This window comes from Schistocerca cancellata, chromosome 2, assembly GCF_023864275.1.
Source record: "Schistocerca cancellata isolate TAMUIC-IGC-003103 chromosome 2, iqSchCanc2.1, whole genome shotgun sequence".
Classification (NCBI taxonomy): domain Eukaryota; kingdom Metazoa; phylum Arthropoda; class Insecta; order Orthoptera; family Acrididae; genus Schistocerca; species Schistocerca cancellata.
Genome location: NC_064627.1, coordinates 242,809,881 through 242,837,207, shown reverse-complemented (window position 1 = coordinate 242,837,207; position 27,327 = coordinate 242,809,881). Strand labels below are relative to the sequence as shown.

The following is a 27,327-nucleotide window of genomic DNA, read 5'->3' as shown; positions in this document are numbered from 1 at the left end:
TCACTTGCAGGAGTACTCTATCGCATGTTTTTCTGGGAAAGTACAGCCTATTGTCGCTGCGAGGGTGAATTGCTTCGTGAACTGTCGTGAGTTTTCTTGTTATTACTGTCCAGCGCTGCTTGGGTCCGGTTCACGATGCCTGCAGTGCAGGTATAACGTAGGCATTGATTGATCTGACGATACTAACCCAACTCAGTTTCATTTTTCAAATTATCTGGCTATGTCCGTGCACTTTTTGCTGGCTAGTACATTTGTACTTTCGATGCCTTCACTTTCTAAGATCTTGCTCTTCCTTACTGCCATTATTGCACAATTGTCCCAGCTGAACCTCACGCTGATATCATTGTTGACGATTCGGACTGCATTCGTCAAAGTCTGGAATTAAGTTTTAAGTATTCTGTACAGCTTCTCGTCATCCATGCACAGTAGGTGTAATATGTTATGTGCATTTCTTTCTGTTTGATTGCGTACGTTTATTTTGTGTGAGATACTTGTCAGTGCGATCTAGGCGATGATGAACAGTAGTTGGCGCAATGAGGACATCTTAAAAATGTCTCCTTTGATGCTGACTGGTACGTATCCTTTATTTCTTAAAGATAGTCCTGTCTTTCAGCGCTCCATCACATTTCAATGAATTTGTTGGTGTTTCTACTGGTGCCGGTGGTTGCTTGGCACTTCCGGTATCTTCAGTTCTGCAAAAAAATTTTGTCGAAAGAGATCGGGTCCTGTGTACTCCTGCTTCTTCACTTGTTTCCTTATTGTTATAATGTTATTATCTCGTCGTCTTTTACAATGTCCTGGCTTCTGTCGTTCATAATGCCTTATAACAGCTTGGACGTGGTGGCCAGTAATCTTAGATTTTGCTAGTTAAGCTGAATCATTATTAAATATGTTTTCCAAGTTGTTTCCCAATCTCAGCTGGAAGCCGTACAGTTGATCGTTGCCACTTCTTGACTTCCTTCACTCTTTTTTTGATCGTTGCAGTAGTTGTCTCCAGTTTTTGCATTCTGTTCTAAGACAATTTCTTCTCAAAGTCGTTGAAACGCCCAGCACTTGTGTTGCAGTTTTTTGTTTTTGTTTGTAGAGATCTTCCCAGAACTGAACTGTTCCATGTATCCTTGCTTTGGGGACTGATGACCTCAGATGTTAAGTCCCATAGTGCTTAGAGCCATTTTATCCTTGAGTTTACAATTCTGAGTGTGTTTGTTGATTCAGACGCTCGCAGAACTGCCACTGTTTGGAATGGGAAGCTTAATTTAGCCCTTACTGTATGATCCGGACTTCGTGTCCTTCGATTTTCTTGGCTGTTAAAGTTGTTTGTTATTTCGTAGTTCCATAGCTTCTTCGATTGTTCTGTTATTATTATTATGTGCTGTGTTTATTGTAATTATTGCCCTGTTAATTATCATTCCTGCCATTACTGTTATTTATCTCCCTAACAACTTCCATTCCTATCCTTTCTTCACTCTTACTTGTTCCTTGGACCTTCTACCTTCTCTCCATTTTGTCTTTGCCTTTCTTCCGTCCATGTTGTTCCCGATTTATTATTTTTTATGCCTCGAGAGCATACAGTATTTACCATTTTATTCTGAAAATAGTTCCTATCTGATATTTTCAAATCTTATATATAACTTTCCCTTCTACTTCTTTTTTATTTCTGTAACACAGTAAATTTATAGGTTACTCTCATTTATTTGTAGATGCTTCTGAACAAGATTAATTTACACTTAACCCTACTTCACGTATTTTGCTTATATTTTTCAGATCTAAACATTAGATCTTATTTTACCACTCTCTATTGCTCATCTCGAGTACATTATTTCTCCAGTAATCTGATTTTCAAGTATTTCCATTCTGTAAAGGTAATGGTTCTCTGTTAACTTCTTACATGCGTATAAATATTATTAAATATCTGCCCAAATCACGTTTTCTGGAAAATACGTGCGAAGGACACTGCAAAATGTGTAATTAAATGAAAAACGGCATGAAAGCAGTGTTCTAAGTAGCAGTAGAAAGAGATGTCCACCAGAAATACATAATAAGACGGAAAATGTAACTATATTAACATACATGATCACTACCCACAAAAAAGTACATCAAAAATGTAGAAATTTTCTTTATGACTGTCTTGCACATGACATGCTGCCAAAACGAGGAAAAAAGGGCAAGAAAACCCCACTGTAAAAATGCATTTTTACTGGCAATGTAACTTCCAGGTGAGCAATCGACATAAACCAAACGAAATGCAGATGTTACATTGCTTTGGCATATACTTATATGATTACTTTACATTGCTTTGGCATATAAATATATGATTAGTAATTTTCTATTGTACTTTAAAGGAATAAATGTGACTCGCATAAGATGACATATAGATGACGAAACGTGTCTGGATGAATAAAAAGAAAAAGTGTTTTGCACAAGGCAGATTAGTAAGAAAACATTTTTTACGTAAATAGATTGTTTTACGACTCTGGTAAAGTGTTTTAATTTGGTTTTTCTGAATATTTTTTTCCTTATGGTTGATTTTCTGGGCTGCACACAAGAATGTGAGTGGTAGCTGAGCTTACAGTGAAGGGAAAGTGCACCACATGACATTATACCCAACAGTTTCATTTTGCCGCAGCTCTCTGTAGCGTTCACAATGCGCTGCTGGTGAAACTTTTAGCATCGATTTTCACATTAGTTTAGGTATTGCGAATGTACTTAGCTACTCTAAGGGATGGGATGAAGCAAACACTACAACTATGAAGTTAACAAGTGACAGTGACAGATTTCTGATTATATACATTTTTCTAGCGAGTGTCAGAGGTAGAAACAGTGACCCATTGTGGTGCTCACTTCAGTGTTGCTGGTAGTAGGGTAGACAACAGCCGGATTATTTGGCACTGGACATAGACAGAAGATGTGAAAGATTCTCTGCCACTGTCTTCGTAGAATATACCAAGCACCAGCCTAATTTCTCACACACCAGACAGACTGAGGTAATACACAAGGCTTGCCTGCGCCTTGGGTGTGCATCACAATGGTTTCTGTGGGGTAGCCTACCTGCACCCTGGGTGTAGACTCCTATGGTGTCTGTGGGGTGGCTTACCTGCACCCTGGGTGTAGACTCCTATGGTGTTTGTGGGGTGGCCTACCTGCACCCCAGGTGTAGATTCCTATTGTGTCTGTGGGGTGGCTTACCTGCACCCTGGGTGTAGACTCCTATGGTGTCTGTGGGGTGGCCCACCTGCACCCAGGGTGTAGTGTCCTATGGTGTCTGTGGGGTGGCTTACCTGCACCCTGGGTGCAGACTCCTATGGTGTCTGTGGGGTGGCCCACCTGCACCCTTGGTGTAGACTCCTATGGTGCCTGTGGGGTGGATTACCTGCACACTGGGAGCAGACTCCTATGGTGTCTGTGGGATAGCCTACCTGCACCCTGTGTGCAGACTCCTATGGTGCCTATGGGGTGGCCTACCTGCACCCTGGGTGTAGACTCCTATGGTGTCTGTGGGGTGCCTTACCTGCACCCTGGGTGTAGACTCCTATGGTGTTTGTGGGGTGGCCTACCTGCACCCCAGGTGTAGATTCCTATTGTGTCTGTGGGGTGGCTTACCTGCCCCGTGGGTGTAGACTCCTATGGTGTCTGTGTGGTGGCTTACCTGCGCCCTGGGTGCGCGCCACTATGGTGTCTGTGGGGTGGCTGTCGCCGCGGCGGCCCTCTGCCTGCAGGTAGAGCAGGTACTTGGCGCCGCACTGCAGGCCCCCCAGCGTGAAGCTCGTCTCCGTTCCAGGAATCTTTATCTTCTCCCACTCGCCGAACTCTCTTTTGTAATGCAGGCAGTAGTCTGTAACTTAAATGTTACCATCACGCTATGGCGGAATAATGGTGACACTAGTAAATCATGAAGAGTCAACTGAAATTGTTTTACAGCTAGTTACAATCTGCTATAATGCATTCGCCTATCATTAAAAACGGTAGTTGGTAATATAGTGAAGGAAAAGACTAAACAGTTAAAGATACGCGGGACTTGTTGAAATATAAAACAGAAACACACAGAATACGGAAAGGGATAAAAGTCTTCAGAATATACAGGTTCTAAGATGTGCTGTTTCGTCTTGTTGTAATTATCAAATGGGTACTACTTTCAGATCGGTATACATAAAAAAAACATTCACCCATAGTATCTGCTAGCAACTGATAGCTAACACTGTGTTAAATAGCTCAGTTGGGAGAGCGTTAGACTGAAGATCTAAAGGTGCCTGGTTCGATCCCAACTGAAATAATGGATCAACTACGAACTGAAAGCTCAGTTGGGAGAGCGTTAGACTGAAGATCTAAAGGTGCCTGGTTCGATCCCAACTGAAATAATGGATCAACTACGAACTGAAACGGGTGTCTTGCGACGTCCGCACCGAGCAGATACAACGAACGAAAACGAACAAAATGAGACTACTACAAAAAAAAAAGGTTTCGGCAGTATGTTTTTAACTCTTTCACTTCCTCTGCCGTCATAACAGCAAATTGTACAGTGCGGAGGAGTATTGTTTAACTCTCTTATTTGCGTGTTGTTTTCTGTTAGAACTGGGTTTTCAATGCTGATGACCATTTCAGTCCTGTGTAGAATAATAGGTGTTGGATTCAATAGATCATTGTGCACACAAACACACCCTCTTATTATAACGTGGACTTGACTGTTTCAGACATCTAAGAAAGCAGTATAACTTTTGTTACATGCGTCAGCCAATTCCATTTCCTTTTCATTACAATTGTAACTGCGTCTTCAGGTCAAATTTGTATCCTGAGCCACTTATTTGTCATACTTCCTCTCCTAGGAATTAACAAAATGTAAATTTCCAAAGCTAAGCTTTTGACAGTATATCTCTCAAAACTTCAATGGCTTTCTTAACAGATGGAAAGAAATACATATTTTAAACCTTCCATATCATACACATTGTATGCTTGGTTCTGAAAACTTTTCTTACGTTACAAAAATTTATGCAGAGCATATTTGCTCTTTACTTCTTTTTGGTCCCCATCTAATAGTTGTATAAAGCTGCTGAAGAAACAAAACCTTTTACAACAAGTTGCACAACTTCATTATTAATTTGTGCTATTTTCTTTTCAATACAATAGGTATGGATTATTTTCTTACTATTACGATTGGTTTTATGTCCTTATATTCAAAAGTACTCTGTTCGGTTCCTAGATTTGTAGCTGAAGTTTTCATGCATCAGAGGCAAGTAGTGTGTCATCACAAATATGTATGTGGTGCGTACATCTCCCATTATTTTGTATTTTATCTTCCATTCCCAGTTTGCAGATCTGAAAACTTCCTTTAATGATGTTGATACCTAACATCGTTACCTGATTTCTCTTCCACTTCTGAACTTCTCACTCTGCTGATAGAAGGAATTAATAGAAAGTACATATTCACGACCCATTATAATAGCACAGTATGAGAGATAGTCGAGAGATCAAGTACAGATTTTGTTCAATATGAGTTAAAATCCTTCTCAGAAAAGAAGGTAACCATGGCTCACATTTTGCTATATGCGGTTCTGAACTCTCCTTCTTCCTTTCTCTGATAATACTCCAACTTTTTTTGTATGAAATTTGTGATTAGCGAACATCTTGCATAATACAGATAGGCCATTACGACACTACCATTTTTTATCTTTTGTTCGTTTCTTCTGTACTGAAGTACAATAATTACATTATTTTTCCATAATTATCATTTAGGAACTAAACTTTCCTGATGTAATGAAACCTGATGTTTCGTCTCGTAACAGCTTATGTGAATGATCACTACTTGATCCACGTCATAACTTCCTTTAAACTTCATCTTCTCCAGCCAAACTGAGTGTGACAAAGAACTTTCACTGTGGAAGAAGGTGAAACATATGAACTGCTAATATACCCACAAAGTTCAATGAAATGCACTTTGTTAACTGTATCATAGAATAGTAATGCAGCAATTACACCGAGAAGAGTTTTAAAATGAAAGGCTAAATGGACGGACTACGAAATGTGTGATGGGTGAAAACTTTTATTTCAAGAAACTTATGGAAAGACGTATGACTGCTGCTTCATGTTGTTGCTTCGTGAAATTACCTAACTGTGGTAGTTATACTTCTACAATCTGTAAACTATCTACGTCTCGAATGTCGAGGTTCTCTAACAGATAAGAACGATAATCTTTTTTAATTTCGGTTGTAATATCGGCTATCACAATCTTAACTGCGCATGTGCTCATAGCACTACTTCGAAAAGTAACACAGCAACATAGTCTGATGTGGCTGTGGATACCACTTTAAAGGAAACTATTCTCTTTTGATTTTACTAGCCTGCTATTTCTGATACAGACTGATTGAAGAGAATTTTATATTTCCTTCATTTCCCTGCGAATAAGAAGCAAGGGAACTCAGCTTCAGAATGGCATCATCATCCGTTTGGTTTTGTGCCATCACAAATTAATGCGATATGGATTACAAATCGTATTCTGTATTCTCTCAATGGTATGGATATTCTTTTTTTTTTTTTTAAAACTGGATTAACTACGGGAACACGCCAAGAGTTTTTAACTGTATGTCATTGTATGTGGTGTGAGCAAAGTAATTCTGTCTCCTGTTTCCACTCTGTACCTAATGTATCTCAAGAAAACAATGTAGAAATTTCGTAAACGTATTGTTTCCTGAGGGTCCAGATCTTCACTATTCTGATTCGTAGCTCTCTTCCCAGTTTTGATGAAACATGTAATCACCTCCTGTACTGTCCAAACTCTTTGCTAAATATATTTTACGATATTTAAGATATGACACTGTTCAGCATGCTGGAACTGAGATGGACTACTTGCTACTCTTTTGGCTGAGCTTTTTGTATCTCATATGTGAAAGTATAGCCAACCTGTTACTTGCAGGTACTTGTATCAGCTCCAATTGAATATAACTCCAATTGAATCTCACTTAAACACGTTTCTATTAAGTCGCTTTCTTGTTTGTGTTCGATACAAATTTTGCAACTGGTTTTGAACTAACTTAATGAAGTACTACAGCCTTGAAACTTTCAGCATAGCTCAGAACAGGATGACAATAGAATATTAACTTGCTTTTGTGTCTGATGTGTAGCGCAGGGTACTTTGATTTCGGTAAGTTTCTCTGCTTGGTACAAATTTTGCAGCTGATTCTCAACGAACATCTCAATTAATTAGAGACTTGAAACTTTCAACGTAGCTCATAACTGGATGGCAATGCTATATTAACTCGCTTTTTTGTCTGATGTGAGTGGCGGAGGGTACTAGTGTACCATTGTTGTTCCTGTTCGAGTCACGAATGATTCTCAGTAAAAACAACTGCTGGTAAGACTCAGAGTGAGCTCAGTTCTTTCCCGCTTTTACCTTCACAGCCTCTTCGTGAGAATACGTAGACGGAAGCAATGTATTGGTTGACTCGGGTGAAGATAAACTGAAATAAACCTGAAATTACACATGCCTCTGTTGTGAACTCAGAGGAATCTTTGAAATCCGTTGAAAAATTCCACACTCACAAAACTAAACCGCATATAATAATTATTTAAATAAAAATGTTTAGAGTAGCACATTCTTAAAATAGACTAAACAGAATGAAATAATTTCTTATAGACCCTTTGAGACTCCTAATCCCATGCAGATAATCCTGAAATTTGAGCCTGTGAATGTTTCATAGACACGACAATTGTTGTAAAATTTAAAACAAAGAACGTTGGGTGTATGCAATAGATAACGGTATGGAGTGTAGAGAGTGGCTGTCGTTGAAAAAAAATAGCACAACAGTTCATATTATTTGCAATGTATTAAAATTGTCAGTGTTTAGTGAAGCACTCACGTATAAATTTTTGTTGTATGCTTCCAACATTTTTGGATTTAAATTTTACATGTATTGTCACAGCTTTAGGTTAAAAAGGTTTTTCATTTAATCAATTATTTCTTCTATTGTATTTTTAAATACAGAGAGTATATAGGTTTATTCACAAGTATCTCCAAGGACAACTGCGTAAAAGATAACGAGGTATACAGAAAAATACCACCTATCACACGACAGACCATCTCACCGAGTCTCCTCTTGTAACACACACAGTAGCGCATTTGCACTATGGGGCAGGCGGGGCAGAACATGCAGACAAAGCATCCGCGGCCTCTTGTCACATCGAATTCATTCGCCCTGCAGACCGGCATCCCAATGAATTGCTTTACAAAGTTGGCTACTGTAGCGCCATCACAGGCAATTACTGTCGGTGGCTACAATGAATTGTATGCACTTCTTATCGTCTGCCGCATGACCAGCAGCAATGTGAGTTTCAAAATTGGAGAGGTGCCCTACCCACTGATGAATGTACACTCTTAATATGTCTCCTAGCTTTTGCACTGTCATCTTCTCACACCCCGAGGGTACTTTTGAACAGCTTTGTACAACATTGCGTTTCCTTCCTTTTGACAACGGAGTTCTCTTAGAAATATTAAGCACTTTATGGAATAGTTTTTTTGTACAAAAATAATTCATTACCATTAACAGATTGATAATGAAGGAAAATATAAATATAACAGAATAATAATGTTCGCCGCATTTAGTACTTTCAGATGTAATTTTAAAGGATTGGAGGAAAATACAAATATTGCTTACTTGCTGCGAGCTTCTTGCCCCCTTCTGGTAGCCTCCAAGCAAGAGTTATGGAAGATATAGTCGTGGAGGACACGTGAAAATCTTCAGGTGTGCTGGGAACTGTTACAGAGAGATACAGCTTAAAAAAGAGGTGAATTACACAAATTACAAGTTAAGTACATACGAAAGCTAGGAATACAAATCTTAGCTGCGTTTGTGTAAAACTGTGTTACTGTACACACTAGAAAACTACTATGACGTAAGCAGATGGTCGTATATTCTACAACAATTATTAAAAGCGAAAACAGAAATTAGTTGAAATATTAGAACAGATAGTGACGTAACTTACAGCCTATGGCAAAGCAAGATACATTCGGCGTACACGGAGAATATGACGGGTGGGGGTGGCAAAGCATGAATGAATAGCAAATAAAAATGTACATGACATGTGTGGAGGTTCGTACAACTGCAGTTATCATGAAGATCTCCCTCTAATACTCGTAACTATTCAACTCAGGCTTTTTGTAAGGACCTGGTATCAGATATCTTTCACTTTCTGACTTAAGATAGAAATAACAATTACGTGAATCTGATTTTAAAAGCGGAAACATTGATGTCTATAGCAGAAAAAGTGGACGTATTTTCAAGGAAAGGTAATGAAAACTGATACATCGAAAGCCAAATGACAACAGCTACGCAAAGTAAAAGTCTAATGAAACATGTTTCCATGTATGGAATGCCTTTAGAATCTAGCTCTGCGAATCCTTACGGTGAAAACAATCACAGGCAGCCGTGTCCAATTTTTCTAAAGCCGTGTTGCCGCCTAAGCTTAAACGAAACTCACAAGCAGTGTGAAGTTCAGAAGAATGTACAGTAAAGAGGATAGTGTTGTCGCTGGTATATGGTGTAAGTTGCAGATTTACTTGAAATATACAGTACGGTATTATTAACAATTGGAAAAAAGACGTGACTGAAAAGATTCAGAAGATGAACCTTTTCAAATTTTGAGACTTTCTCATTTTTGTAGACTGTTTTTATTCATGAAATACAAGTGTAGATGACTCGTGGATGATGGGTGGAATTATAGTCTGTCTCTTTGTTTCTTTCTCTCTCCTGAAATTGTTTTAAGACTTGAGAGTGTAGCTGTAAGTTTCAAAAGGCCTTCTTACTTATCTCATCGCTTCCAATTAGTTTCAGAGGATGTTACGTAGATATACCGGCCGTGATTTTCTTTTTGAGCGGTCTGCTTGATCAGTGAATCACTGATGGAATTCCTCTAGCGATGACGTGGGAGGAGCATTATTTGTGCTATTGTAGCCGACACTCCAGAAAACTTGTTTGTGTACCCGCTGATTACCCAAAACGTTACAGATTCTTTTCGGACAATGTGGTCAGTGGTGCACATATTATGTGCTCTTTCGACCTTGAAGAAGTAGCGATATTACAAAACTAAGTTAATATTTTATCCTGACGTTGTTTCAGAATCGTGAACTGTGCCCCGATTTACGTTTATTAGTGATATTACGTTAAAAACGTTACAAGACAGTTGTCGCTTAAAACTTCTTTCTACCGTTCCAGAACACAACTATCGAGTTCGAGGATATGCAACGTATGGTTCGTGCATCTGTATTCAATTAATCTATAGTGAAGCACAGAGATTTTGTGATTAAAATATTTCGCTACTTAAGGCCAACAAATTGATGCAGCCCTGGAAGTGTATCGGCAGTTCTTTTGCCAGGAACACGCATTCTAGAAGGCTACACTACAATGCATGCTATGCTCTATTATACTGCTATACCTTCTTCTTCTACACGAAAGATCGAAGCCGGAAGCAGTGTCTTCAAAAATAATTATTTTACGATCAATATCCACATCAATACTTAGAAGGTAAAGAGATTACAACTTCTATACTTGTGACTTTTTCCTCAGATACTTAAGTATAACAAATGATCGTTCTTCTAAGAAGGAACAACCTCCAGCAACACTTAAATTTCATATCATATCAAAGTTACAACATTACGTCGATAGTAATCCTCCCGCGTTTTCATATATCCCGTCGATGCCTTTCCCGGAGGGAGACGTAAATACACCGCACTTATTACGGTCTGTGATTCTTAGCGAGGCGCACTTATGAAATACTATTTACGAGCTAATAGGCACCTGCAAGCTGTCCCTTTAGCTCAGGTTCCCGTAGTATAACGATTTGCAACAATTCTACCAATATGCAGCATGCGGACGTTCTTCTACTACAGAAGCCAATTAGTTCTCTATTTCTTACAAGCGACTATAGTGTAAAAACACAGCTATAAGGGAAACATATGATGACACGCCTTCATAAAACTCTGTATACTTACTGTCCTTGTTCCTGACCTCTGTTGCAAGCAAGAAAAGAAACAGAAGTTTCTCATAAAAACGTTTAGTTACGTATTTTTACATGTTTCTTGAACGCCGAACAGTAATTATATGCACTATCGAAAACTAATACCAGTACCACGACATATGCTTGAGCAGACGATGAAATGGACGTATAAATGAGTGAATGAGATAAATATAAGCAATTAATTTTTTTTATATTCCAGCATAAAATGAGTATTTTGTAAAACCAGCATAAACTGGAATATGGACTACTATCCAAAAATTTAATTTACTGTATACTTGAGCTAGTGAGGATGTACTGAAAAATCAATAACTGTGTTACCAATTGGTAACGTCTTTGCAGGCCACTGGTAAAGTTAAAAACGAAAATATATAGATGGAAGTACCCAAGCAAACATCGAGACTGAGATGAATGAAGGAACAATTTAGAAAATAAAGAACTGCATAATTATCCAAAGACTGCAGCAAAGGAATGCGGGAGGGATTTTATGCCAAAATGAAGCACTAAGTGTTAACGATAAATTTATTGGTAGGCATTTATGTGAGCTTGCAGCTGAAATTAACCAAAGTTTACTAGTTTATTTAAAGGAATTGTAATTCAGTTGCCATTCAGATTAAGAATTGGAATTCAGATTAAGAAGTGGTTGAACCACTTTCTCATTATAGTTCATAAGATCTCGCTGAAAATAGATCGCAAATGATACGAAATGACAAAATGGAAGAAGGTAAATCGTCCACTTAGATTATGGAAAGTAAGGGTGGTTAAGTCCCTTTAATAGGAATTATCTGAGAATAACAGAACCTGAAAATGAGTTAGCTTTTAGTATATCAATTCTACGAAGCATTCTTATTCAGCTGCACATGAAACACATATATTGAACTGTTGAATGGTTTTGCAGGAGTATTTCTTCAACAACATTTATTAAAACCTGTAAATCCAATAGGATGAAAATGATTCAGCACAACAACAATATGAATAGTAAAATGGTGCATTGTTATGACATTTCATTCATTTAAGAGACAACACCGTTACCGTAGAATGGTTTTAGCTTGAGTTAGAGATATCACAAGGTGCAGTCAAAACATACACATAAAAATGTTTTGTTTCAGATACTTTCCAATATCTAGAATGAAAGTGTGATATATGTTTATCATAAATCTGTTTGTTACAGTACGCAGAAAGCTGTAAAATAATGTAGAAGCTACAAAAGAAAGAACTTCGAAATATACTGAAGAGAAACAAATACTACAATTAGTGAAAGTACTAACAATGAGAAAATGGTATTTAATGGATTTAATGTTATGAATGAAAATTGAGGGGAGATGTGAAGGGTTAGAAGGTTACTAATTTGTCTTTTAAGTGACAGAACTGTGAATTAGCAGTCTGCAAATGCCAATAGAGAATAGAAAAAAGCAGTTTTAATAAAATGATGCATGAATGCTGGCTACTGGCCTAACGTGTCTAACTGTGAAGAGATGAAACAGTGACGTCAAGAGAATGAACACTTCAGCTGAAGAGAAACTAATAGCCTAAGTGGTAGGAAGGAGGTACTAATTTGTAATGCAGATAACCTATTATTCTTATGCACGGCACTTTCAAATTAGCATAATGTTTTTGGATGTGTAGAGATTGGAAAATTGCTTTCGCTTTCAGTCCCGCGAGGTAGACATCAGAAGCTATTAAAAACTAGTGTAGGTTATTTCAGTGCCACGCAAATTTTATAGCACAGTTACTGTGCAGTCCAGAATTCTTTTGAAAATCTCCAACAAGACAGAACCGACCAGATTGGAACATGGCGTATTGTAATTTACTGAAGCAGGTTTTGTTCCTCTACAACAATATTATTAGAAATTCTACGTTACGTAGAAAGTTTAGAGACAGTAACCAGTTGCTGAAAAACTATAATTTTGATTCATGCAGTCATTTCTCTAGGCATTAAACCAGTATCTTAGGACACCAAAGTTGAAATGTTAAGGAAGAGAGGGAGTCAACTCGGAAGCGTCATAATGTATTGAATAGGAATAAATTATTGAGTAGGAATAAATTTGATTTAAGAATAATTACGGCAGTTATCTAGCTCACTACTGGCCACAATACAAGAAGTTAACGCTTCGTTCTTTCGGTGCGACCTACCTTATAAGAACGTAGTAGTATGTGACGACAACTCTTAGAGGTGTAGGTGACTGTCCAACTGGGACCAATAAGCGCTGCGGGTGCCTCGCATTCTACGGTTATTAAGGTTGTTCAAGGACTGTATGGATACGTTAGTTCATTCCCGAAGAAGAAATGTGGCAAACTTCCACATGCTTCACGTGAACGCGAATATATTATCTTCAAGAAACCTAAATGTACAAACTTTTTCAGTGTTACTGTACTATGTTGAGGCAGGCTGCGGGAAATGTGCAAAGATAATCTCACCTGCTAATGAAATGTGAACAATATATGAAAAGTACATTAGCTTATTCCCGCATGTGGACCATATACTCAACCTCTCCAGTACTATGCCGAGCAAATCTAGTTTTCGATGTGGTGGCAGTGTTCTTTCACGAGCATCATCCGGTTTCATAATGAGAATAAAGTAGGATATCAACCTTGAACATAGGTGTTTTCTTTCCACAACTCCGTGTTGTATAAGATTAAGACTTTTTGCCTCTCAGCTGAAGATGAAAGTAGCTATAATTTGGAAAACTATTTTTCTTAATGTACGGTGTCTGTTCCTTCGAAAGGACAGATACCAAGCAGATGCAGCAACTGTGAAGTATTTTATGTAAATCTAAGTGGGGTCACTGCGGCGGGACATTAAGCGGAATCAGCGGCGACAAGCGAAAATGTGTACCATACGGGGATTCGAACCAGGTATCTCCTGCTTATTAGGTAAATGCGGTAATCACTGCACCATCCGGAACACAGCGTTATCGTCACTGCACGGACAATATCTATATGCCCCACGGCCGATCCACTTTCTTCCTTGGAAATGTACAAATACGTCCGACCTCCTGTTGGAACCTCTAAGTAGCGAACAGGGGTATAATTGACAGGGATGGCGGATAGTTGTCGCTCGATGGCAGCGTGGATCGGCCTTGAGGCGTACCGATATAGTCCGTGCAGTTGCGCTACCGATGTGTCCTGGTTGGCGTAGTGATTGGCGTCCCTGCCTAATAAGCAGGAGGTCCCTGGTTCGAATCCCTGTCCTGTACACATTCGCGCTCGTCGACGCTGATTGCGCTTAATGTCCCGCCGCAGCTGATGGCCGTGATCTCCGTTCACTGTAAATGTGGGAAACAAACGCACTGTCTTAATAATAATTTCTCTTGTGCACTAGTCAGCAAGGTGCAATGTCTGTAGAATCGGTGAATAAGTTCAGTTTCAATGTAAGGAACTCTGTGTGATTGTCGAGGACAGGCAATTACAGGAAAACGGAAAACAGGTTACCTGTGCATTACTCAGGAATAAGAGATAGCGTTATGTATTCCTGTAAACTACAATAAAGTAAATGAAAAATGACAACTCAAATGTTCTAGCCACATTCATCAATTCTGACTCGCACTGTAAACTGCAAATACGTTACGTATGTTTATTCACAAGGGGAACACCGGCAGACCGATTCCTTCCATGCTGAAAGGTAATATCATCCTGATGGGTAAATGTAATCAGTACGGTATGGAAAACGTTGTGGGTGTATCCGCACGGTACAGTCTCCGTCAACGAACACCAGCGCTACGTTGTACTTTATGGCTCACCATGCCGTTCTGCCTAGTGGCGGGCATAATAACTATTTCCCTGTAACATTAAACAACTGTAGGTCTCATAACCACATTGAAATGCGTTCGCCCGTTGTCTGCATGACTCATTTTATGAGATACTAATTTCCAGTTTCTGATGAACTTCAAAGAACAATACAAACAATAGCGAAAGACAAGTAGTTAGCCTCTCTCCCGTCCTCTTTTACTAATTACATGCATTCGTCGTAGGGCAAAGTACGAGCAGTTTTATCTTTACTGAAGAAATGTAAGCACCGCAACGCAGACGAATTTTTCAGGCAAGAGGGACTCAATGGCTTCCGCCTGGTATGACACTTTTACGACATCGCCTAGTAAGTTACTTTTCGAATTTGGTGGGGTGAGTAACTCCTGACGGAAGGGCAGAATAAATTAGTTTCCTCCGCTTCTCTTCATTCAGTAAAGAGCTGAGACTCATTTTCTTTTGTAGAGGGAGGCGATAACATCCATGTACAAGTATAATATATTCAGAACAGGAAAGTGTGTCGTAATAATTATATCAGGTGTAAGTAACATCATGCAGAGACATATAACAAAAAATTTGGAATTTTAACGATTACTTATTAACAATTCATATATTTATTTTTGCCTTCGTCGTCATCTCTTTTCACGAAATACAACACAAAACACAAATCTACCTGAAATAATAGTAAAGGGGCTTAAGATATGTACAGCAAGGTGTCGAATATATGGGTCAGAGAAAAGTAAATGTCTTCTGGGCAGCATAGGGGAATTTAATGTTGAATTAAGCTTCTATTCCAATAACGAGTACGTTCACAAAATTGCTTAACATAGATGTATTTGTTTGCAATATAATGTGTATTAATAGTGTAATATCACAATATTTAATAAAGTTGTATCATTTCATAAAAACTAATTTTTCAATTCCTTCCATATCCCAGAGACGCATTTCCATGATACTAACCAAATACGGTTGATGTAATGTTTTAGAAACCCTGAGGAGAGGATATGACCTCTACCTATCTGTGCGATGAAAATATACGTACTTAATTTGGATATACTTTGCCCTAATGAACTGCAAAAGGAGTGCAATTTCTCTATTTACAGAATGAATTTTTGCCTTGCAATGGGGTCTGCGCTGATATGAAACATCCTGGCAGATTAAACCTGTGTGCCATATCGACATACAGTTTTAGTCTGCAAGCAAGTTTCAGTTTCTCTAATGTTAATCTTAAAGTGTTTTTCAGGCAATAATTCTCAATCATGTTAGTTGTTTATAAGTCACAAACAAGGCCAGGACAAGACTTACACGCTAACCATTAATTCATTGATTCATCGTATTCCCTCGATCCCATCAAGGATAGGGATCTGAGCCAAGATGTAAAAGAGTGCCATCAGATCTTAGAACCTTGTGGTATGTGTAAACCATTATTTATGAATACTTAATGCTGTTGAGACCTGTACCCGGTACATTTAATTAAGTAAATCAGGAAGGAATCTACAATTCTGAAAAGAGGTGCTTGCCAAGGAGCTATACTCAATACTTGGTGTTTGCCTCTTATCGGTAACTTTATATTTATTCGGTTATATTGATATTCAGAGTATTTAAATACTGATTCCTGTTTCCAGTACATAACTACATGTAATACAGATTTACAAGGAACACTGCTAACTAGAATTAAAGTAACAAAATGTTTCAGTTCTTTACTGTGGATATTCAGATATTGTTTGCAGAAAGATTGCCTCATAAGGTAGGTTTTCAATTTTCCTTCGAAGTGATTGGGATTGCTAAGCACTTGCTTGATATCAGATGAGAGGTTGTTGAATAAGCCGTACAAGAGAACATATTCCTATTCTTGAGCTTAGATAAGGAGACAAAGCCCTCATGAAAATTAATTCTGAGTACTATATTGTGATTCTGTGGAGCACAGATCACCTGGAACCGCCTTTTCATCGTCAGCTGAAACCATTAAGGAGTAAATGTATTAGAATGTAAGTGTAAGGAATCCATTGACCTTAATAGGCTTATCTATTTTACACACTACTTTTACTACTTCTGCAGAAGAATACTTGTATTTATATGCACCCTACATACACTCATGCTCATAAATTAAGGATAATGATGATACATGGTGAAACAACGCTCCGGTGGGCGGTTTGCGGGTTTAAATCATCTTGGTGTATGACCATGCGGTGAATTTGACCTGCGGTCGTCGCACGGTGGCGCTGGCAGCAGTCCACATACACAGAGGTGTGTTGGTGCATGTCAGAGTACGGTGCAGCGAGTAAGTGTGCAGACGTTTCCAGACGTGCTAATGGTGAGTGTGTGTTGAAAATGGCTCAAAGAACACATACTGATGACGTTATGAGGGGTAGAATACTAGGACGACTGGAGGCTGGTCAAACACAGCAAGTCGTAGCACGGGGCCCCCCGTGTGCCACAAAGTGTGATCTCAAGAATATGACAACGATTCCAGCAGACAGGAAACGTGTCAAAGCGCTACAGTACGGAACGTCCACAGTGTACAACACCGCAAGAAGACCGATATCTCACCATCAGTGCCCGGAGACGGCCACGGAGTACTGCAGGTAGCCTTGTTCAACACCTTACCGCAGCCACTGGAACAGTTGTCTCCAGACACACAGTCTACTGACGACTGAACAGACATGGTTACTCGCCCGGACACCTGCAAGGTGCATTCCACTGACCCCTGGTCACAGGAGAGTCCGTAAAGCCTGGTGTCAAGAACACAGTACATGGTCATTGGAACAGTGGTCACAGGTTATGTTCACGGAAGTGTCCAGGTATTGTCTGAACAGTGATTCTCACCAGGTTTTCATCTGTCGTGAACCAGGAACCAGATGCCAACCACTTAATGTCCTTGAAAGGGACCTGTATGGAGGTCGTGGTTTGATGGTATGGGGTGGGATTATGATCGGTGCACGTACACCCCTGCATGTCTTCGACAGAGGAACTGTAACAGGTCAGGTGTATCGGGCCATCATTTTGCACCAGTATGTCCGCCTTTTCAGGGATGCTGTGGGTCCCACCGTCCTCCTGACGGATGATAACACACGGTTCCACCGAGCTGCCATCGTGGAGGATGCAATGGTACTTGGATTACGTAACCTCACCTCAACCTCTCGATACCACCAATATTCTACAGTGTTTCTGTAAAATAGTTAACATATTTCTGTGACAACATTCAGATTTGATTTCATTGATGTAGAGGTACGTCGATACAGCGATATGTATACACTGCAATGATATTATGTGTATTCTTTCTTTTGTCACTATGATCTTTGAAGTACTTGTAACTCTGATTTTTGTGCGCGTAAGCGGTTATTAGAGAGTCAAGCTTTGGTCGTAATGTTAGAAAGACGCAAATTGTAGTCAGTTTATGAAATGTGATCTTTGACAGTGAGGAAGATATTTTCAAGTATGTTTTATATTGTGAAGTGATGTTTTGGAACGAGTTACGTGATATTGCAACAAAAATAATAAAAAATAAGTCGAACTTAAATTGTGAGTGCTGATTACTTTTTACATCACCATTGTCCTAACTTGCAAAAGTTTAATCTTCATGAATGGTTTATGAAACATATCTATAAAACTTTTGAATATCGCTGAATAACACCTAGGCCTCTTTGCATCCGAGCTTGGAATCATCGCTACCTAGATTTTCGACGATTGAGCCATGAGTTCACAACGAGACCAGCGCGGGAAACACGAAAAGATGACTGCCTAGTTTATCCATTATTTCAAGAAATGACTTTATGAACTGTGCTCTAATGACACCTGCCACATAATATAACTTTGTTACTGCCCGAAAATGCAATATTTAGCAGCGTGAGCAACACTACAATCATAATTAATTTTTAACAATTGTTGTGGTAGGGTTGTTAGATGGAGTACCTTGAAACAGAAGATATCAGGCGAATGGAGTGGTCTGCTTGTTTTCCAGCCCCATCGAGGACGACTGGGATCCTCTCGGTCGACGTATCGCTGCACGCCTTCAAACCCCTACGTCACTTCAGGAGCTCCGACAGGCACTGGTGCAAGAACTGGAGGCTATTCCCCAGCAGTTTACGACCACCTGATCCAGAATATGCCAACCCGTTGCGCGGCCTGTGTACGTGTGCATGGTGATCATATCCCATATTGGTGGTTGGGTACATGCGCAGGAAACAGTGGCATTTTGTAGCACATGTGTTTCGGGACGGTTTTCTCAACTTATCACCACTACCGTGGACTTACAGATCTGTGTCGTGTGTGTTCCCTGCCTGCCTATGCTATTAGTCCCAGTTTTGTGTAGTGCCACGTTTTGTGGCACCACTTTCTGCAGTTGTCCTTAATTTATGAGCATGAGTGTATTTTATGTAGAGGTAACGATAACGGCAAGTTGCAATGCCGTGTCGTTCTCCCGGGCTTCACAGTAAAATGAAAGTGACGAGTATAGTGTCCCAATACTGCAAGCGGCTTGGGCCGTACGGCCAGCTGCGCGGTCGTGCCACGTACCGTGGACGGTGACCGTGTAGAGCAGCGAGTCGCTGCCCAGGCGGTTCTCGGCGCGGCACGAGTAGTTGCCGGCGTCCGCCGGCTGCGCCCCCTCTATGCGCAGCGTCCACTCGTCGTCCACGTGGAGCCGCTGCGACGCCTGCACCGGCCGCTCCCTGCAGGGAACACACAGCAGCGTATCCTCCCCATCTTCTCGTCTTTTAAGAGCTGAACTCATGCACAAATGCACTGGTGTCCAAAATTAAAGCAACAATCGGAAATTTTGCAAGGTTGCGTCTATTTTGCCACAGTACATCTACATCTACATCTACATGGATACTCTACAAATCGCATTTAAGTGCCTGGCAGAGGGTTCATCGAACCACCTTCACAATTATGTATTATTCCAATCTCGTATAACGCGCGGAAGGAATGAACACCTATATCTTTCCGTACGAGCTCTGATTTCCCTTATTTTATCGTGGTGATAGTTCCGCCCTACGTAAGTCGGTGTCAACAAAATATTTTCGCATTCGGAGGAGAAAGTTGGTGATTGGTATTTCGTGAGAAGATTCCGTCGCAACGAAAAATGCCTTTCTTTTAACGATTTCCAGCCCAAATCCTGTATCACTTCTGTGACACTCTCTGCCATATTTCGCGATAATACAAGTCGTCCTGCTCTTCTTTGAACTTTTTAGATGTACTCCGTTAGTCCTACCTGGTAAGGATTCCACACCGCGCAGCAGTATTCTAAAAGAGGGCGGACAAGCATAGTGTAGGCAGTCTCCTTAGTAGGTCTGTTAAATTTTGTAAGTGTCCTGCCAATAAAACGCAGGCTTTCGTTAGCCTTCCCCACAACATATCTGTTCCTTCCAGTTTAACATGTTCGTAATTGTAATTCCTAGGTATATAGCTGAATATAAGGCCTTTAGATTTGACTGATTTATCGCGTAACCGAAGTTTAGCGGATTCCTTTTAGCAATCATGTGGATGGCCTCACACATTTCGTTATTTATGCTCAACTGCCACTTTTCGCACTATTCAGGTATTTTTTCTAAATCATTTTGCATTTTGTTTCGATCTTCTGATGACTTTATTAGTCGATAAACGACAGCGTCATCTGCAAACAACCGAAGACGGCTGCTCAGATTGTCTCCTAAATCGTTTACATAGATAAGGAACAGCAAAGGGGCCTGTAACACTACCTTGGGGAACGCCTGAAATCACTTCTGTTTTCCTCGATGACTTTTCGTCAATTACTACGAACTGTGGGCGCTTTGACAGTAAATCGCAAATCCAGTCACATAACTGAGATGATATTCCATAAGCACGCAATTTCACTACGAGCCGCTTGTGTGGTACAGTGTCAAAAGCCTTCCGGAAATGCAGGAATACGGAATCGATCTGAAATCCCTTGTCAAGAGCACTCAGCACTTCATGTGAATAAAGAGCTAGTTGTCTTTCACAGGAGCGATGTTTTCTAAACCCATGTTGACTGTTTGTCAATAGACCGATTCCTTCGAGGTAATCCATAATGTTCGAAAACAATATATGAGGGGGTTAAAGCCAAAGTGGTGTAAGTCATGTTTCATGCATTTTCAGAAACAGAAGGTTTTGTGTGAAGAATTATAATAAATTCCACAAGAAATCAATACCACTTTTTTGTCTTTTACATCACAGGAAGGTGTCATTGTTTCAATGTGTTCATAATTGAAAACGGTTTAATACAAAGTTATGTGTCTTTTGAAGCGCCCAAATGACTTACCCCATTTTGTCTTTAACCAATCTTGTATTTGCAGTAAATTTAAATAAATCCGAAAGGTATTTTAATGACAAATGATATATTTCAGAAATAACTAAGAGCAGTACAACGAAATATCCTTTCTTAGCTATGACATTGTTCAGTCACGTTCAGTATCAACAACATCCAGCAGGCCTGCATCATCTACTGTTGCTTCAGCTGTTGTAAGTCCCTGGAAGTAAGCATGGTTGATGGGTGGAATGTATGGTAGAAGATCTAGCATGTCCCTTTTCTTTTCCTTGGTTACAGGTCTTGGTCCGTGGTACAGTTTTTCCATAGCAATACTTTCAAGTGAAACTGGCCTTCCTGGTTTGGCTGGCTTTAGACATAGAGCGGAGAATGGAAAATCCTCATTAAGAGTCACCTTTTAATAGAGCATAAAAGCTTCGTTCTTCAGTAAACGAATCCACTGCATATTAAGCCACGACACTGGTTTTTTAGCGACATTTTGTTTTCTCCTTGTAATAGCTTGTTCAAGATTCTTCATAGACTTGAAGTCTTCACGTGACATTTGCGTAACAATAAAAGCTTTCTTTCTTCTTGATTTTGCGATTATGGGGCACCCATCAGCAGGAACACAAACTGTTTTACCTCTTGCATAGGATTCTGTAGATCCAAAATCTGAATCATTAGGGAGATAGGAGTGGCCACTAACCATAAATTTATGGTCCATAATGTCGATGTTAACACTGGTGTGAAGCAATTTCATGAGACACAATGCAAATGTCAAATTCCTATTTTGTCCTGTACAAGTGTCACTATACATGACAACATGTTTTGAAGCTGAAGCTCTTGTAGTAATATGTTTTGTAACACAAGAACCTATTTCTTGTGACCCACGTGAGGCCATTGTCTCATCCCATGTGTACATTAAACCAATATCAGTTGACAGCTCACGACAGCCAAGATTGTATAAGTACATGTTTCTTTTATAATAGGCCACAGAAGTGGTTAGTTTGGGGAATAGTAGAGCTTTCTGCAAGTCAAAAGTGAAGGCATAATACAATTTGTCTTTCTGTGACTTTTCTTTATCTAATTTCATGGATGTTCTACCAGCCTCGGCCTTTCGAAGATGAAGTTCGTGTTGTACTTCCACGTTATTTCTTTTTGTTGCATCTTCTAAGGTGGACATCTGTATTTTGTACTTGTCACAAACTGTTTTACCTCTTGCATAGGATTCTGTAGATCCAAAATCTGAATCATTAGGGAGATAGGAGTGGCCACTAACCATAAATTTATGGTCCATAATGTCGATGTTAACACTGGTGTGAAGCAATTTCATGAGACACAATGCAAATGTCAAATTCCTATTTTGTCCTGTACAAGTGTCACTATACATGACAACATGTTTTGAAGCTGAAGCTCTTGTAGTAATATGTTTTGTAACACAAGAACCTATTTCTTGTGACCCACGTGAGGCCATTGTCTCATCCCATGTGTACATTAAACCAATATCAGTTGACAGCTCACGACAGCCAAGATTGTATAAGTACATGTTTCTTTTATAATAGGCCACAGAAGTGGTTAGTTTGGGGAATAGTAGAGCTTTCTGCAAGTCAAAAGTGAAGGCATAATACAATTTGTCTTTCTGTGACTTTTCTTTATCTAATTTCATGGATGTTCTACCAGCCTCGGCCTTTCGAAGATGAAGTTCGTGTTGTACTTCCACGTTATTTCTTTTTGTTGCATCTTCTAAGGTGGACATCTGTATTTTGTACTTGTCACACTTCACACAGGTATCTTTACGTGGAGCATGAAAGTGCAAGTTGAAATCATGACTGAAACATCTGCGATAAATGGGCTCTTTAACAGGTAAGATTTTTTCTCTTTGCAGTATTCTCTGTATAAGTTACACACAAGACGTATATTAAGGCCAGGGGATAAATATTTTCTGTTTGGATTTTGAGCTCTTGTATAATGAGACTGGTATGAGGGGAATGATGAAATATGCTTCCGGACAATATCCATTCTTTCATCAGAGATTTTGTTCACGGGTATCCCACTTCCTCGTTCAGTTCTGACAGGACAAAGAACCTAAAGTCCAAAATGTTTCGAATAAACTTCTGCGTGCCACTTCTGATATCTGATCTATACATTTTAATCAGCTGTTACAATTTATGTTTGAGAACGTCGTTTCAGGAACCTTTCTCCCTTCCTTAGTTTCATATGCCTGATCCAAATTTCTCTTTTTCTTTCTTTCCTGCTTCGTAATCCCCCTTTTTGTCCACTTTCTACTTCGATTTAGTAATTCATGTTGTGTTATTTCCACTTCTTCCTCTGCAACCAAACAAACACGCATAATTATTTTTCGAATGTTATGGTACGACGTTTTGAGGTTGTATATCAAGACAGTTATTATTTTTACGAATTCTTTTGCAGAAATTATGGTACATCGTTTAGCTCGCGCACCACGTTTGCTATTACTTTCAGTGAAATTACGTTTATAGGCCAGTCATTGTTAAACTTCAAAGGCATGATAATGTGTTACTAACGTAACTGGCCAAATGATAGACTACGTAAGTTAAACTTACCTGAAGGACCAAACATTTCATTCTCTGAAGGATCATAATCATCACTAGATCCTGCATTTTGCAATATACTGGGTTCACTACTTGTGTCTTCATCAAATTGAGGAACCATCTTCACCAAAACACGTAAACTACACAGTACGAAAGCACGCCTTAGAAGCACTTAGAGGTATAATGGCTTAAGCCAGACTTGCACCGCAATGCCTGTAAACAAAGCGGTCGTTTCATTCACAAGTGAAACTGCTAACGCCATCTATGGGGGTAAGAACTAAACTGTGAGTTACACCATTCTTCCATTTAACAGATCTATATTTCAAAATTGTATTGCAGCACTTAAGTCAATTTTTTTTAAAACGTGACTTACACCACTTCGGCTTTAATCCCGTCATATGTTCTAAAATCCTGCTGCATATCGACGTTAATGATATGGGCCTGTAATTTAGTGGATTACTCCTACTACATTTCTTGAATATTGGTGTGACCTGTGCAACTTTCCAGTCGTTGAGGACGAAACTTTCGTCGAGCGAACGGTTGTATATGTTTGTCAAGTATGGAGCTAATGCATCAGCATACTCCGAAAGGAACCTAACTGGTAGACAGTCTGAACGAGAAGACTTGCTTTTATTAAGTGATTTGAGTTGCTTCACTACTCCGAGAATATTTACTTCTACGTTACTTATGTTGGCACCTGTTCTCGATTAGAATTCTGCAATATTTACTTCGTCTTCTCTTGTGAAGGCATTTCGGAAGGCTGTGTATAGTAAATCTGCTTTGGCAGCACTGTTTTCGATAGTATCTCAATTGTTATCGCGCAGAGAGGGCATTGATTGTTTCTTGCCGCTAACATACTTCACAAACAGGTGATATTAAAATTTACGTATCATATACACTACTGGCCATTAAAATTGGTACACCAAAAAGAAATGCAGATGACAAACGGGTATTCATTGGACAAATATATTATACTAGAACTGACACGTGATTACATTTTCATGCAATTTGGGAGTATAGATCCTGAGAAATCAGTACCCAGAACAACCACCTCTGGCCGTAGTAACGGCCTTCATACGCCTGGGCATTGAGTCCAACAGAGCTTGGATGGCGTGTACAGGTACACCTGCCCATGCAGCTTCAATACGATACCACAGTTCATCAAGAGTATTGACTGGCGTATTGTGACGAGCCAGTTGCTCGGCCACAATTGACTAGACGTTTTCAGTTGGTGAGAGATCTGGAGAATGTGCTGGCCAGGGCAGCAGTCGAACATTTTCTGTATCCAGAAAGGCCGATAGAGGACCTGAAACATGCGATCGTGCATTATCCTGCTGAAATGTAGGGTTTCGCTGGCACCGAAAAGAAGGGTAGAGCCACGGGTCGTAACACATCTGAAATGTAACGTCCACGGTTCAAAGTGCCGTCAATGTGAACAAGAGGTGACCGAGACGAGTAACCAATGGCACCCCATCACGCCGGTTGACACACCAGTATGGCGATGACGAATACACGCTTCCAATTTGCGTTCACCGTGATGTCGGCAAACATGGATGCGACCATCATGATGCTGTAAACAGAACCTGGATTCATCCCAAAAAATGTTTTGCCATTCGTGCACCCAGGTCCGTCGTTGAGTACACCATCGCTGGCGCTCCTGTCTGTGATGCAACATCAAGGGTAACGGCAGCCATGGTCTCCGAGCTGATAGCCCATGCTGCTGCAAACGTCGTCGAACTGTTCGTGCAGATGGTTGTGTCTTGCAAACGTCCCCATCTGTTAACTCAGGGATCGAGACGTGGCTGCACGATCCGTTACAGCCATGTGGATAAGATGCCTGTCATGTCGACTGCTAGTGATACGAGGCCGTTGGGATCCATCACGGCGTTTCGTATTACCCTCCTGAACCCACCGATTCCATATTCTGCCAACAGTCATTTGGTCTCGACCAACGTGAACAGCAATGTCACGATACGATAAACCGCAATCGCGATATGCTACAATCCGACCTTTATCAAAGTCGAAAACGTGATGGTACGCATTTTTCCTCCTTACACGAGGCATCACAACAAAGTTTCACCAGGCAACGCCGGTCAACTGCTGTTTGTGTATGAGAAATCGGTTGGAAACTTTCCTCACGTCAGCACGTTGCAGGTATCGCCACGGGCGCCAACGTTGTGGAATGCTGTGAAAAGCTAATAATTTGCATATCACAGCATCTTCTCCCTGTCGGTTAAATTTCGCGTCTGTAACACGTCATCTTCGTGGAGTAGCAATTTTAATGGCCAGTAGTGTACCTTACGCGGGTCATGGGAACCAGTCCAGTATTTACCTAGTTCAGTGTGGGTAACTGCCTAAGGGCTGTATCCAGGCTGTGCGGTATGCCGGCCCCTATTAATCCGCCGGTAGAATTCGACCCGGGGCCGCCAGGCCACTCCGAATCCCGGAAGCGGCCTATTACCGTGGTCGGGTATCCAGTATGGTATTACGTGATCAGACTGTACATCACTAAACTGAGTGTTAGTACTTTTTTTCTGCCGAGCCCTTCAGTTACAGAAACAGATATGCCAGCAGTGTTACAGTATCTAGGCAACTGGTCGTCAGTGAGTGCCAGCGGTCTTACCCGTGTGTCCAGACGGTTAAATTTCGCGTCTGTAGCACGTCATCTTCGTGGAGTAGCAATTTTAATGGCCAGTAGTGTACCTTACGCGGGTCATGGGAACCAGTCCAGTATTTACCTAGTTCAGTGTGGGTAACCGCCTAAAGGCTGTATCCAGGCTGTGCGGTATGCCGGCCCCTATTAATCCGCCGGTTGAATTCGACCCGGAGCCGCCAGGCCACTCCGAATCCCGGAAGCGGCCTGTTACCGTGGTCGGGTATCCAGTATGGTATTACGTGATCAGACTGTACGTCACTAAACTGAGTACTAGTACTTTGTTCTGCCGAGTTACAGAAATAGATATGCCACCAGTGTTACAGTATCTAGGCAACCGTTCGTCAGTGAGTGCCAGCGGTCTTACCCGTGTGTCCAGACGATGGCGGGCCGAGGTCTGCCGACGGTGAGGCACGGCAGGCTGAGGCGGGAGCCGCGCGCCGCGTGCACCACCCCACCAAAGGACGCGACACGCGCCGGCACCTGCGTAATACAGCAGCCACGCAACACAGTGAACATCGAGAGGAAAGGCTAGTCACAGTGCTGTTAACCACAAACTGATACCAATAGTAACATCACATCTCGGCACTAGGTTGTTATGTTATCTCATGTTAACCGGGGACCTAGAAACGATGGAAAGGCTCCGCAGTGGTCCGCAGCCGCAGTGGTCCGCAACCCCACGACGACTACCGCAGTCCACCTCTCCGCCGCCCAACACCGAACCCAGGGTTATTGTGCGGATCGGCCCCCGGTGGACCCCCCCAGGGAACGTCTCACACCAGACGAGTGTAACCCCTATGTTTGCGTGGTAGAGTAATGGTGCTGTACGCGTACATGGAGAACTTGCTTGCGCAGCAATCACTGACATAGTGTAGCTGAGGCGGTATAAGAGGAACAAGCCCGCATTTGCCGAGGCAGATGGAAAACCGCCTAAAAACATCCACAGACTGGCCGGCTCACCGGACCTCGACACAAATCCGCCGGGCGGATTCGTGCCGGGCACCAGGCGCTCCTTCCCGCCCGGAAAGCCGTGCGTCAGACCGCACGGCCAACCGTGCGGGCATCTCGGCACTAAGTGAGCGCATAATCCCATTTACACTTTGTGAACAATTATCCGT

The 27,327-nt window shown here is 40.8% G+C and overlaps 1 protein-coding gene across 1 annotated transcript; it reads right to left on the bottom strand.

The window, feature by feature from the left end:
* Positions 1 to 583: 583 nt before the first annotated feature.
* Positions 584 to 26,728, bottom strand: LOC126152747 (Down syndrome cell adhesion molecule-like protein Dscam2). The gene is made up of 7 exons (XM_049916026.1): positions 26,577 to 26,728; positions 19,258 to 19,412; positions 10,976 to 10,993; positions 8,643 to 8,741; positions 3,647 to 3,838; positions 3,279 to 3,354; positions 584 to 692 (listed from the first exon to the last, which is right to left on the bottom strand). The coding sequence occupies exons 1-7, from the start codon at positions 26,726 to 26,728 to the stop codon at positions 584 to 586; spliced, it is 801 nt and encodes a 266-aa protein (XP_049771983.1).
* Positions 26,729 to 27,327: the final 599 nt, after the last annotated feature.